General features: G+C 40.6%; 1 protein-coding gene across 2 annotated transcripts; it reads right to left on the minus strand.

Annotated features, from left to right (window-relative positions):
• Nucleotides 1–2,729: 2,729 nt before the first annotated feature.
• GJA1 (gap junction protein alpha 1) lies at nucleotides 2,730–12,059 on the minus strand. 2 transcript variants are annotated; one of them, XM_058020346.1, is made up of 2 exons: nucleotides 11,808–12,059; nucleotides 2,730–5,806 (listed from the first exon to the last, which is right to left on the minus strand). In XM_058020346.1, exon 2 carries the CDS (start codon nucleotides 5,792–5,794, stop codon nucleotides 4,649–4,651), a length of 1,146 nt encoding a protein of 381 aa, XP_057876329.1. In that variant the 5' UTR covers nucleotides 5,795–5,806; nucleotides 11,808–12,059; the 3' UTR covers nucleotides 2,730–4,648. The 2 variants fall into 2 exon arrangements, with proteins under 2 accessions (XP_057876329.1, XP_057876328.1); XM_058020345.1 differs by having other exon boundaries at nucleotides 2,730–5,810; nucleotides 11,808–12,058.
• Between the last annotated feature and the right edge of the window lie 3,259 nt (nucleotides 12,060–15,318).

Genomic DNA, 15,318 nt, shown 5'->3' on the forward strand with positions numbered 1-15,318 from the left:
CACTTTTCCAGTACTGGCAGAGTCTGGGTGTGAATATCCTTGGGCACAGTCAAAAGCACATGATTTAAGCCAGGGAAAGGCAGTCATCATCTTTGCAGAGCTGATTTTGCAGGCCAGTGCTTCTGGAGCAATTATGTTAGAATAAGTTAAAATAAAATGGAGGACACTCAAATAGTTTCATGCAACTGAGGCAGATGGTATATCTAGGTAGTGATTTCTCAGACATGACTTAGGTTTCTGACCTTATTGTCTATTTTGACAGTAGAAATAAAAGTAATGTAAGGAGTAGCTCTGTATCATCATCTCTGGATTTTTTCCAGAGAAATCCTCTAAGGGCCATCTTCTCCACCTCTGTCATCCGAGCTCTTTGGCAGATCTAATGCAAATGGCTGGAGAATGGCTGGGGAAGCACAACTTCTAATGAGCAGCATGAGAAGGGAAGACATCTTCAAGGAGATTATGGTAAATCTGACTATTTGGATAATACAGCACATTTAAAAAATGTATGTCAAGCTCAGTAGAATGCTCAGTCCTGCTAGGTTTGGATTAGGAGTAAATAGAAAGGAAAAATTCTACAGGAGGAAGATAAATCCTGTTTTCTATCCTACTTTGTTTAAATTCTTGAAAAGGGAGCAGTGGTAATTATGGAGGAATTACAAGAAGGATTAAAAGTAGTATTCTGTCTCAGCACAATAGAAACAGACATGACCAAAACTGGAGGAACTTTTGATCTGACATACTCAGAACTCTGGATTAACCAGTCAAGGTAACTTCAGAACTCCTATATCTGACTTGAAAAACTCTACTACTTACATCACTATTTTTTTCCTCTGTTTTAATCAATAACAAGCTGTAGAGAAAGTCTGAGGGAAAGGCAGCATGGTGGTAGTGCACAGCTGAGCCAGTGTGCTACTGCTGAGTAGCACAGGAGTGCTGCAGACAGGTGTGGGAGATGTGGCTCTGGACAAGTGACACAAGTGCATTCCTTAAAAATGATGGATTTCAGTGGGTGAGGAAGGTACAATCACATAGTTTGTTCCGGTTCTCAAACTTTTACTGTAGTTTCCACTTTAAATATGGAAACAGAATTTCTAATTTAGGAAATAACCTTCAGTGTGTGCTCACAGTATTTAAAAAGCCTTGAAATTACATGATATGCATATAGATTTTAGGCTGTCTGTAACTTTTCCTTCTAACTTTACTCTTTAAAAACATTTCAAAGTGTTGGGATAGGGTGGAAGCCTTAGGATAGGATGATTTGCCTTTTTTGCAATATACTGCTACACAAAACATAAACACAATTTAAAAATAATTAACAGGATGTGAAATTGGGTTTTATGTTTTTAATTACCTTCAGAGATTGTATTTTTGCATCTTTTCTTTTTGAAATCAATATCTAACATATCCTACAAAGGCTGAGAAGTGTGTGCTAGCATTGTATCACAGCTTATTTTGTATCATCTGCAGAAAAAGCAAATGCTGCTGCAGGGATGCACTCGGAGAAAGAACCTAAAGAACTAGATGAATGGCCTACAAAATTATGATGACTTTGAAGGATATAATAAATGCTGTCCAGAGAAATAAATCCAGGTGGGAAAAATAGCCTCTGGGATGTCTGTACTCTACACATGTACACACATGCATTACACCAAAAAAAAAAAATTACTCAGAAAGCCTTGGTATTGAAGCACTAAATTATTTCAGCTGTCCAAGAAGCCCCATGGGACATACCTGACATTCAGCCTGTCTAGGAGACACTACATTTTATCTCAGGATGAGCACTTCTCTGAATGCTTTGGTGTCCACCTTTCCAAGGGCATGATCCTTACAAAATGCTTGGAATGCCCTCCCATTTGTGCAGATGAACTAGGACAAGCCAGCTTGAATATGACTCATTGTTATTATTTAAGGAAAACTTCAAGGAGTCATTCCTTGTGCTGGTACTTTTGTAGTATCTCTCAAAGCTATAAATCCACTACCACTGCCTTGATTTTTTACCCATCTTTACTAATAAAAAGGGGAAGAATTAGGACTTAAAATTACAAGTAAATTTGAAAGTAAAACCTTTTATGATAATCACATGAATATTATATTTTCATTTTTCAAATAAAGAAAAGAGTTGAACAACCTTACATTTACAGTCCAATCCTGAAAAGCCAAGCACTGTATGACTTTATCAGTAATGGAAACATAAAGGGTGAAGCAGGAGAAGCAATGTGCAAAATCCCAGCCTTATCAAAATCAGTACCTTTCTCCTAATGAGCTTGAAGGAATGAGGTTTAAATTTTAGAAATTGAAACTGACTCTCACTTGAGCAATCTGATGACATGTGAACTGGATGCAATGATTTCATAATGTTAAATCTAAACCATATATAAAAATTGCTTGAGAAATTATGCGACAATCTTTTAGGACTGTCATTTTTATAATAGTTTGCAAATAAATATACATTTTTTGAGACTCCTAGCAAGATTTCTTCATACTGAACATTACTTAGTTTCAGGAGTGGTGGAGGCAATGCTTATTTTTCCAGTTGTTGTGAGGGTGTCTGAACATGGTCCTGTGGAATTTCAGTTCAAAGCAAACCCAGATGGATTAAATAAATGAAGCCTCTGAAATGCAGAGTGACTGGGGAAAAACGAACACAGGAGGAATGAGTTTGGATTATCAGACTGAAACTAAAGATATCTATGGACACATGAAACAGTAAAAGACAATTAGAAAATGTATTTATACTAAATTAAAACTTTATTGACTAATGTTCTCCAGACAACATGATCTGACAAACTATGGTTGCATACATGCAATGAAGTTGAAGACAACAGTAGTTTAACATGGAATGTCAAACAAATTAATATAATGTATTAAATGAAACAATTTATCTGTGTTGCTGCAAAATGAAACCAAGTTATGTATTTCCTTGGTCAATCTGTGTTCAGCTAAGAGGCTATGCATTTGAAGAAACTGGTAGATTTCTTTAGCATATATTTCAAATAAATTAGCTAGAATTGTACTCTTTAAAAATCCTTTCAACTTCACTTGCATTTCAAACATAATCTAACTGTAAACACTAAAGTTGCTAGAGCCATCTAGAAAGACCTAACTGGCAAACTCAGTGGACATTGCAGTTCAGTAAATGTGAATATTTAGAACAAGAAAAATACCAGTTACTGCAAAAGCCATTTAGGCATATTTTATTATTAATCCAGCACAAAGCACTTCTTCTAAGTTTCTCACATAAAAGACTAAAGCTTGCTTACAGTACTACATCTTCTATCATTCAAGCATCATTATTACCTATCAGGGAGATTGGCTAGATGACCTAATGGGTCTTTTCCACCCCTAACTTCTACAAAAGAAAATCATTCATGCCAGCAAGAACATGGTTCGCTACATCTTGGGCTTGATCCTGCAGATTTGTTGAGGCAAAACTCCCAACAACTTGAAAGAGAGATTTTCCAGAGCAAGACATCCAGGATTAGGCCCTTTAGATTTATTTATTTTTATTTTTAAAAGAGCATCCATTTAGGATACATGGAAAATATTTTATAGAATTAAAAAAATATAACAACGTGTGCTTCACTTACATTGAAGGAACCAGAGAATGTAAACACCGTAGTGGCCCAGATCTTCACAACATCCATGAGAAAGTGTCAACTGCAAGTAACCTGTGTGCGTTTATTTCTCAGCCTATGCTTCTGAGGGTGTTTTGTGTATACCTTTACCTCCGCATCCACACACATACCTACACCCTTAGTACACATAAAGGTGTGATAAAATTCACTAAAGGCAGCTGCTTGCTTGTCTTGATGCTTAAATCTGCAAGTGGCAGCAAACTGTGTTTCATATAATACTAAAGAGACTCTACACAAGTAGCAGGACACAAGTATTGCTGTGGGCAAGACTGTGTCGTTGCTGGTTCCACGTGTGTGGAGCCATCCCATTTACGCACATCACAAAATACACCTGCATGAGGGGCTGGAAGAGCAGGTGACCAAAGTATTTCTTGGTGGGCCATGCCTGAAATTTGAATTGAACGACTCAAAGACTAAATTGTCCTCACAGGAGCCTTCCAACAACCCGGGGGACCATGTAGGAAAGTTTACCTTCAAAGTGCACTTTCTAAGAATGGAATGTTCTTGACAGGGAAATGATCAGAGGCAATCCTGGACTTTTTTGCATGTTGAATAGGAAAAATGTTTTCATCTTCAGGTAGCACTTCACCCTGACAAATGTGAGTTCAGTTATTATTGGGTTTTAGTATTACGGAAGAATCTTTAGAAACAAACATGATAGTACACACATACACATACACTCAGATATTTACAGCCTTTCAAGAAAAACAGCCCTTTACCTTAGTACTACCTATCTTTTTTCCTTTTTTTTTTTTTAGTATTTAAATTCTTTAAACCAGCTACATTAAATATCAATGTGTACTGTACCACCCCACACCAACCCCACACCCCCCAAAGAACCAGCAAGTATTTTAAAAGTTTGTTTGCTTGTTTTGCTTTTTTTTTTCTTTTATGATTGTTAAAATCTCCTGCTTGAGACTGTTAAGTACCACCTCCACTGGAACAAGATCAGCACTGACGGCATCTTCCAATGCACGTCGTTTCGTAGTTGAGCAAGTACTGCATCCAGAAGCTTAGATCTCCAGGTCGTCAGGTCGAGGCCTGCTGCTGGCTCGGCTGCTGGCTCTGCTGGGAGGCCTCTGGTCCACAATGGTGAGGGGCTGCAGCTCATGTCCTGACGCCAGTTTTTTCGTGTTCTGGTGCTCATCGGAGAAGTCGAAGGGCTGGGCGTGCGAGTTGGAGATGGTGCTGCCAGCCTGCCCCATTCTGTTCTGCTCCGCGCTGTAGTTGGCCCAGTTTTGCTCGCTGGCTTGCTTATTGTAGTTACGACAGGAGGAGTTGTTCCTGTCTCCAGTAACAAGCTTGTACCCTGGGGGAGACATGGGAGACAAGGGGGCGGTCGGTGATGAGCAGCCATTGTAATAAGCGTATTTGGGGGAGCCACAGTCCTTGGAAGGGCTCATGGCACCGCTGTGGGAGTAGGGGTCGGTTTTCCCTTTCACACGATCCTTGACACCCTTGAAGAACACGTAAAAAAGCTCAATGATGTTCAAGGCAAGAGACACCAAGGACACCACCAGCATGAAGAGGATGAAGATGGTTTTCTCGGTTGGACGGGAGAGGAAACAGTCCACTCTGTGTGGGCATGGGTCTCGCTCACAGGTGTAGATGGCATTCAGGCTAAACCCGTAAATGTACCACTGTATCAGCAAGAAAGCCACCTCGAAGACAGATTTAAACAGGATGCTGATGATATAAGTACGGAGCAGTCCCCCACGCATCTTCACTTTGCCATGCTCTTCGATCCCATACTTGAATTTCTTAATTTCTATTTGCTTGAGATGCATATCCACATTCACACCATCATTTGCCACTACTTTTAGCTCTTCTTCTCTTTTGTTTAGCTTCTCTTCTTTCCTCATTACGTAGAACACATGTGCCAGGTACAAAAGTGTAGGTACAGACACAAATATGATCTGCAGAACCCAAAAGCGTACATGGGAGATGGGAAAGGACTTGTCATAGCAGACGTTCTCGCAACCAGGCTGCTGAGTGTTACACCGGAATGCAGACTGTTCATCTCCCCAAGCAGATTCAACTGCTGTTCCCAATAGCAAGATTCGGAAAATGAAGAGGACAGACAGCCACACTTTCCCTCCTGCAGTAGAATAGGCTTGAACTTTGTCAAGAAGTTTTCCCAAGGCACTCCAATCACCCATCTTCACAGGATGCTGGCTGAACAAGGACACAAAGGAAAAAAAATAGCAAGGGTTAAGTCACAGCTTTAATACCTCTGACATACTAAATCACTGATCAATGCTAATAGAGCAGTGTGGTCAACTTTGTTGTAATTAATGTATTTTACACAATCTGAAGAGAAACTGGAGTTTAGTAAGTCTGCAGGTGAAGTGGGAAGTCAGGGAAACTGAAAAGAGAAAGTAACATATAATGCCTCAGAGCACAATCGAAAAAGTTCCTAATTCTAATTTCACTCCAGTTTTCAGGAAGGCCCATGATAACCCTCAGTGATCACTGTGCTTGGCTCAGCTTCCTTGATGGCAGCCTCAGTTCCATTACCTACACCTGCCTCAGGTGAAAAACAGATGTGACAGCTGAAGCAGGGTGTGGAATAAGTAGTAGCACTGCCTAAATATCCTGGGAATATATGAAAGATTTCTCAGTTTCAGTAAGGATTGATCATTCACTGTAATTCTTATGTTCACTCTTTCAGATAGTAAAAAGGCAAACCACAATATAACCTAAATACAATAGGTTATCTTAGGTTAATATTAGGGTCACATACCTAAAATTCTACCTTTGTAAAATACATGCCATTTTTCCTACACAGCAATATTAAACTGAGCTTCTGCCTGTAACTTCATAGCATGTAGTAGGTTTAAGGATATAGTTCCTAATGATGCCAAGTTTATACTCTACTAAACTTCAGAAGAAGCATTTGCTGTCTAAATTAAGCTTATACATTAGTATTTGCATCACGAAGATCAAAGAAAGCATTATTTACCTACAGTTTTATTAAGGAACAAAAAATTGTAAATACATGAAATACAGCTAAGATCATGTTACTATATTGGAGGAACTGGTTTCCTGTTTATCTGTGATTTGCTTAATTTATTGGAGTTTCAGGTTTGTATTTGCATCTTTTAGTATTTAAATTCCTTCTTTGTCTTGAAAGGAAAAGATTTAGCAGGAAAAAAAAGGTAAATATGCTCTGTTTGTAAGGCAACTCCTGGCTTGTAATTTGCATTCCAAGTGTTGAACACTGCAAGTTTTAAGCGTCCTTCCTGACTTGAGTTTTAAAGTGGTCATTTCTGGGACACAGGCAGCTTCTCAGGATATCTGGAAACACACAGGATGACATATAAGAAATAAAATAGTTTGTTTGATGTTTTGAATTCCTAAGAAAAAAAAATTCACTATCGATTTTTACCAACTGGACATAGCAATCTTATTAAAACTTATATTTTTACTTGCCCAACATGAAAAAGCATGAAATCATATGAAATCTGGAACTTAAGGAAAAATAATCATGAGGTTTCCCTTTTAATGTGAATGCTGCTGGGCACAGATATTTGTTCCATGGATGCTGAGTAATCCCTTCCTGGTATTAACAGTTTTGATAATGTCCAAACGATTTCCTCCCCACTGCATCATGGCTATATTCCCTAGTGGAGGTCATTTATAGAATACACACTTTTTGGATAATTCATAAAATGGGAAATTTTAGCACCAAGGAGACTTGCTTTCAAGAAGCGGTGAGTCACTGGGAACACAAGAGTATAAATCTGGCAAACTCAAACACAACAATAGATGCCAAATAAAAACACACCGTTCCTGCCACCGAGTCTGAGAGAGTAATGGGAGACAGTGTTTAAAGTACTCGCTCTGATAGCTCTGAGATGCCAATTATCTTTGAACCCCTGAAAAATACCCCAGGGCCATTTCCTCTGTCTGCCTTAACAGCTGGCTCAGAAGTTCAGCCACTGCAGCCTGTTGACCCTTCCTCATGTAATTAGCTCTTCTCATGAATGAAGCCCCATCAAAGGATCAGGCCTGCTTCAAACTTTTAAAACTGGGAGCCTCTGCCAGGAGGAGCAAACACAGCATGTTTGTCTCTGACACATCCCCTCAGCCATCCTCAGCTTTCATCCTTCCCAGAAAAAGTGAGTTTGTCTTTTTGGGCTGGAGCGGCAGAGAAGGAGTCAGGCAGCGATGTGTGGAGGTCCCTGGGAAGTCTGGAATGAAATGTGACCACGTTCCTCCTCAGGCAGGGATTGTTAAAACAGAGAACAGCCTGTAACCATACAACACGTGAAGTTTGTTTTAAACGCAAGCTATTTGCTCCATGTCCTAGTGCGAGGGGACAGAAGGAGCCTTTTTCAAGTAACAGCTTCTTGATTTAATTAGTCAGCCTTCTAGTGACTAGAAACTATTGGGTTAACAGACTTTCCTCAGACTCCATGTACTTTTTTTACTGTCTAAATGTTATTTCAGATTGAAAGCCTGATTAAGAAAACAGAGGATATGTTATTTCTAGGCAGTTATGTGTTGTTTGTTTTCTAATTACACTCCTCTCTGGTTCATTAGTGCAATATGATTTACTTCAGTTTTGACCTACTTAATCCCACACCTGCAGTATTTGGAGAATTTACTCCCTATTTTTTAATTTGCTTCAGCATGCAAAATTGCTAAGTTTCATTTGTGTCCGCTGGCAATATAAACTCCAGGAGGAAACATTCCATGCTTGAATTACTCATACATAGTTCTGAAAAGCAGCTTTTTAAAAAAGAGATCAGTTACATGCTAGCCTTTGCCAGTGATAAAAAAACCCACATCAATTCAAAACATTGTACTGTTAATCAGATAACCTTGTGGTGGCACAAATATATTATTCCTTTTCTTAAGTGGATTCCATTGCTTTATGAAACACAGTACTTTGCTTTGTTGTAGAGAAAATTCATTCATCGGATCTAACTTGTTTACTTTCAGGGCACTGAAAGACCAGTTTTATTAACCGATTACAAATCTGTTTACCAGGTATAAAAAGAGGTTTTGTATCAAACAGGTACTTAAGTATTCTAGCTTTGTAATTAGCTTGAAATGGTTGGCAGACAACCTTTAAAAATAGCTCTCTAGCTTTCTGGACTTTAGCTTGTTTTAACACTTCCAAATAACTTAAAGGAGTCCACTGAATGACACAGGCTGGCCTATTCAATTCATACAAACTCAGTACTTCAGGAGTTTAAGGATATGGCTGATGATGAGTACGTGCATTTCATGAGTTCCTACTGATTAATACTTTACAGGATCATAACCTTCTCTGAGGCAGACTAATGCTGGCCGAGTATTAAAATCCAGCAGTCTTTAAAAGATGGATTTCTTCCAGGTCCTACTGTGTGTGGGTAAAGGCAGGGAAAAAAATCCATAGAGCAGCAGGAGATCTGACAGCATTCATCTGCATGGGTTTAGGATGACCACATATATAAGACATTTGATTTGTAAGCCACAATTAAGAAATTCTAGAACTGTTTTTTATGAGAGGCATTCATCATGTCATCTGGTTCATATTTTCCAAGGAGAATAATGCAAACTCAGTGCTGTGGTAATGTCCTAGGTCTGACTATAGTGTTAGAAGGTCAGTGGACGGAAGAGCAGCAAGGGTTAGAGTGGGTTCTAAAGTGGAATTGTGCAGCTGAAGTAATTGGAAGGCCAAAACAGGCCAAAGCTTCATATTTCCAACTTTTTCTGCCTTTTTATTTGTGCTCACACACACCTAGACAACAAAAGAGAAAGCTCTGGACCCCAAATATAAATCAGCTTGAGCATTTCCCAAAAGTAAAATGAATCACAGAGAAAGACTATACAACTCATTGGGTTTGGACCTGCTGGAACAGGGAAGGCTAGCTTTCCAAAATCTTATAAAAATAAGCAAATGCCTTGCAGACATTCCCTTGGGAAGGTATAGTTCATATATAGGTCTGCAGATGAGCTTCCATTTGTTTCATCCACAGGACAAAGGTTACGCACAAAATGGTTGCAGTGACTAGAATTTAGTGTGTCACAACTGTGGTTTTCCCTTTGTCTGCCAGTACTGCTGGTGGTCAGTCACTACCAGATCTACCTCACAGCCTCTGCCTTTCCCATCTTGTGCCCTCCACACCTAATTTAATTTTAAAGCATATTTGCACAGGCAACTGTAAGCACTGTCTTAGATGTTCCCTAGTTGTACCAGTCAGGTTTATCCTCTGTGTTAATGTTTAGATTCATCCCTCTCCTGACTCACTTTGTAATTAAGGTAAGGAATGCTGAATTCCCTGAGGGTGCCTTAGGCCCTCTGATGCTCCTGCTTGAGAATCTAGAAATCTGGATGTCCACGTACATAAATGGCACAAACAACAGTCCAAGTGCCTCTACAGGAGACAAATTCAGTGAGTAACCTGGGAAGGAGATACCAAAGATTGAGGGGAAAGAGAGCAATGCATCTAATGAAACAGATGCATTGCTCAATGTCCTCTAACCTTCTCCATACCCACAGGAATCCTTGGCCCTGGTTCATTGCAGAGGCAGATAAAATTAGTCTCTTGGGCTTGCATAATATGAGACCTGAGATAACTTTAGAGTGTTGAATCTGTCTGCGCTCTTGTGTGTATAAGCATTCAGCTTTATGTTGCAAATCAAATCCCTTGTGTCCATCCCTGTCTTCCCTCTCCTGATCCCAGCCTGCCCCTTGCCTTTCTGCCATTTGAGTGCTTGTTAGGTATCGTGGGTCAGTGCCAGTGTTTGGCTTTGAAGTTTCTGAAGGAAACACTTCAGTAAACATCCCAATGACTAGAGGCTTAAATTCTGCCGCGTAGTGTGCTGTCCAGATGTTAAAAATGGCAGGATGAAAGCTTCACGCAAGTCCTCTAACTCGCTCCCTATGCGCGCACACACACACAATCGCGCGCACACACACTGGGACAGACGTCAGGCAAAAGGTGTCCATATCCCATTGTTGTGCTCATTGCCAGGGTTTTTGTCATAAGAATCACGTAAAAAAATGAAATCCTCAGAGGAAATATGCTGCTCCATGAGGCTTGCTGGTTATCTCAAGGCAAAATATGAGGACACATATAAGCACACAATATCCTTGTTCGTGCGTTACTCGATAAGATAGACTCTCTGCTTTGTCTGTCTTTCAGCTGAAGGCTCTTTTTTCTCCTTCCTCGTGCTGCTTTTTAACTACTGGCGAGCAGCAGGCAACAACTGCTACGAGGAATCACTCCAAGTCTCGCAACATGAAAAGGTTTTGAGTTCTCCAAGAGATGCTGCTCAAGTATTTTTTCATCTGCCTTTTCACAATTAAGTCTTTGAGGTATTACACAGGGAATGTGTCATATGTGGGTTATGTACAGTCCTTCCTAGACAACTTTCATTTATATCTACACAAGACTTTCACAGACATTGCCAACGTGGTAAGGCATATCATGATATCCCACATTCCTCCTCTAAAATCCCTCACTGAGGTTGCTAAAACAGAGTAACTATATACAAACCAGGTTAAAAATCCATAACCCGGTGTCTGGATTTTATCACATCTATTTTAAAAGAAAAGGAGAAAAAAACTTATCAGGAAGACCACGTGAAAGTCACCACTTCAGTAGCTGCAGCATTTAACAAGGCATCTAATTAAGGCGCTTGCTCTGCTCAAACTATCAGGATTTCCATATGAAAGCAAAACGTGTGGGGAAGGAATGGGACGCATCCAAGGCAAGGTCTCCCTGTTGCTAACTTCTGATGCAATTTCGGTACAGCAGAGGAGAGTGAAGCACACCTCGGCTTTTTCTTTAAAAGAGCTGAGATAGCCAGAGAGGCAGTGGAGGGGAGAGATCGCCTGTGGCAGCAACAAATCTGCTCAGCCCGGCGCTCACAACTTCGCCGCAGTTCCTCCTCCGGCCGAACAAGGTTACAAGTTGTAAAAGTGTAGCACTTCTAGAAATGTATAGAAATGTGACAAAAGAAAGCAAAGCATTCCTCCAAGCTGGAACTGAGCGCTTAAAGAGAATCTGCGCTGTTTTAGAGATGTGTGTTTTTAAACAAGTTCAACCCTCAACGCAATAACACAGGGTTCTTAGGGCGCAGGGGAAAAAAAGAAGAAAAAAGAAATGTTTTCAGAAAAACAAAAAAGGATAGACAAAATGATGAAAAAGTGAAAGAGGAAAACTTTCAACTTACCCTTGCTGATCAGCAGTGAAAATGGATCAGAGCACTTCTTTGGAGGGTTAAACTAAAATGGAAGAGCACGTTCAGGCACTCAGACCTGTCTATTTAAACTTTAAAAGTCTACTGCTGTTTTGTATTTTTCATCCTTCCTTCCCCACTAATGAAAGAAAAGTGCTGATACCTCGTAAAAGTTTTTTCTAACTTGGAACACTGGGAGAGCTTTTAACAAGTTTTCAAGCCTCTGACTGTGCGAGAGGAGGGGAGAGGGAGGGGAGAGCCCAGGAGGAGGGGCGCTCTGCGGGCGGAGAGCTCCGAGCTGGGGGAGGAGGAGGAGGGACGGGATTGAAGGCACAGCAAAAAACCAGCCCGCGGAAAGCCTGAGAGCATGGCAGCCCACTCTTGCTGATGTAACAAAACAAATGCACGGGCAGTCAGCAGCCGCTCCACAGCCCCCGGTCACTGGGGCACCTGGGCGGCGCGGTGACCGCATCTGGGCTCGCCGGACACAGATGCCACAAGTTGGCTCTCTGGTGTGCGCCAGGGGTTTCACTGCAGGGAAAGGCAGAAATGCAGGGAAAGGCAGAAATGCAGGGAAAGGCATTCATGAGTAACCAGCGTGGACATTCTGGATGCGGGAATTGCATCTCCTAGCCACCACTCAGGAGAGGAAGCCCTCCCAAGCCCTCTCTACTTTTTTGTTGCTAACACAGCCTTGTTTACCGAGGTCAATTTCCTTTACGTGCACACATGAAAGCACACACCAAGAGCAGCGTGTTTGTTTCCACGGAAGATGCACATCACATATTTTTTAACGATTATTTGTGTGTGCATGTGTCTGTCCCATGGGAGAAATGAAGAAATTATCTCACATTCCAGGATATTCTTTTCAGGAAAATTCAGAATCAGGCTTCAATAGTGAGACATGCTCTTGATAATTTTTGAACATATTTTATAGAATAAAAACATCCTTCAAAACTTATCTATGCAATTGGAACAAAACTAATTTGGCTTTGCTCCTGGCAAGACCCTGGTTAAATGCTCCTTAAAAAATGACTTGTCTCTTGCAGAACAGAGATTAATTTATTTCTTTATTTTAAGCTCCTCACACATGGAGTTCAAAAGGCATTAGGAATTGGGCTTGTACTTGTTCATGTCCTGGAGCGGCTCCATGGGACTTAAGAGCTTCTTTAGAAGTGTCCTGGTCAGAGACTTCTCTGAGAAGTTTCACACTTTGGGTTGTACCAGAATCACTTGGGTTTCAACTCATGTTATTCTCAAGAGTTATTTCTGGGTTCAGTAGCATGGATAAGCATTTTTTGCTCTTTGAAGGGGAGAAGTTCAGTAATGGGTATGGAGCTATTCCTAGATAAATGTCCTCTTTACAGTTTATTTTTTAAATAATGAGTTACATTCTGCAACACAACCAGATATTACTGCTTATTTTTCACAGCTCTTCCCTACTGTTTTTCACCCAGATCTCTCCAGAGAAGAGAAGTAAGACAAGATCTTTGTAGAAATAGACTCAGCAGGGAGCTTCGAAGCGGGGAGCTAAACACACCCATCCTGGTTCTTGCTCTGGAGCAGTTAATAGCAGCCCACAGTGCCTCCTGTTTGACAAAAAGAGATAGTACACTACAGCGCACACCTTCCTTTCCCCTTCTTCCAGCTGCAGACAAAGACAACAGGTTTGCTCGGTTTCCTCTTTCCTTTCATAGTGGCTGCTAGTTTGTTAGTTTTGACTTTTTTTTTTTTCCTCCTCTTGTTTTTTGTTGTCCAAGCCATAAGGCAGAAAGAAACTTCATGTTTTCTGAAGGTAGTTTTCAGGATGTCTTTTCTCATCACATTAAGGGAGAATTGGAGCTTTGTGCCTCACAGACTGTGGGCCCTTCTTCTTGAGAATAGATAAATTGAAATATACAAGCCATAGCATTTCACTGTCTTCATGACTATGGTATAGACAGTGAGCAGAGTACACGTAGGGCTCCTGCTACGTCTGTAAAACACTGGTTATTCTGGAGCAAAGTAAAAAACTCTGTCAATGTGACTATGTGTGTCAATGCTGAGACATTGAGGACATTTTGGATGTTGTGTATGTTGGTCCTGAAAAAAATTGCCCCTTAGGAAAGCAGAATTATGCCAGGAATAAACCCTTGAATTATAACATGCAAGAATACAAAGCTATCATTCCCTGTTGAAGCTGGCAAGATCACAAGATCACAGGGTCCAGCTTGCCTGATCTTGCATTTTCCCATTATCTTCCAGTACAGGCTATGCAATTTTTCAAACATTGTGGTTTTGAAGGAAGGAAGAAGAAGTTTTCCTCCACATAAATTAAAACTCCCAGCATTTGTGAGAAGCGCAGCAATCTTAAAACCCAGTTTGGAAAGTTAAATGTGTGCATTAGTAACAAGGGAGGAATGGTTTTGTGGCCATATTAAGCATAGGACTTGATTTTGCCATGGTATTATCTATAGGCAAAAGGGAAAGTTTTACTGTGATACTGTTTAGAATTAAGAAGGACTATTATCTGCCCCAATAAGAATTACTTGGAAATGTCTCTTAGAGTTTGGAAATATGTCTTCATGATCACATTTTAAAGCCTATTACTAGAACATATCCAGCTTCAGGTGATGCAACAATCTACCATTTCATGAGGTTACAAGAAATTCTCACATTGATTTGCTTGAAAGGGAACAATTGTTTCAGATAGAACAAATGTCCTCACACACAACCCTTCTTCAGCTGAAACTGTGTTCAACAGAAAAGCAGAGGGGTGTCAGATCTGAGATATTTTCAAATCTGTCCACAATTATGAACTAACAGAGGGGTAAGAAGATCACAGTTAGGTTTGAAGCCTTGCATTGTAGAAGACAGATTCTTTTCACATTAGAAAAAGAAACATTTTGGGGCATTGAACTGTCTGGGAACTCTCTTGCCATCCATTGATGTTGTGCCTTTTGGAGCAAAGAGCACTGTCTCGGCAGTGCAAGGACCCCAGAACCTGTTTGCCTTTGTTTTGGCAGGCTGCAGCACAATCTGTGAGGGCACAGTTGCACCTCAATCCAGGTGAAGCGCTGGAGCACAGGCTCTGCCAAGTGCACCTCTGAGGCTGAACCTCAGGATGACTTCCACAGCGCTTCTCTCCACTCTCTGCTGAATCCTCAGCTAAATCAGCGAAATAGTTCAGAGCCCACACTGCCCACTGCTGCTGCTTTTCATGCAGACTTACCAAAGGGAACCAAAATTTGGATTATTTAGTATTTTCAGCTTTTGGCACATATTCATGCTTAACATAGAACTCACTCCACTGTTTTCTTTGTAATTATTGCCCTAACACAAGTGAAACATTTCATTAAAAAACCCTTTTTCCCCTCGTATTTCTTCTAAATAATCCCTCAATAATTTTTGAGAACGTGATTCACTAGAAAAGCCCGAGTGAATGTTTCATTTGGAAGGCTCTATCCAGTCCTCTGACCATCACCAAACCCCCCAGGGATACCAGTGGGGTTCATGGTCTACTTCC

This window comes from Melospiza georgiana, chromosome 3 (assembly GCF_028018845.1).
Source record: "Melospiza georgiana isolate bMelGeo1 chromosome 3, bMelGeo1.pri, whole genome shotgun sequence".
NCBI lineage: Eukaryota > Metazoa > Chordata > Aves > Passeriformes > Passerellidae > Melospiza > Melospiza georgiana.

What these genes read in the sequence shown, in the direction of transcription:
- GJA1 (XM_058020346.1), bottom strand. Translation starts at nt 5,794, where the DNA reads ATGGGTGATTGGAGTGCCTTGGGAAAACTTCTTGACAAAGTTCAAGCC.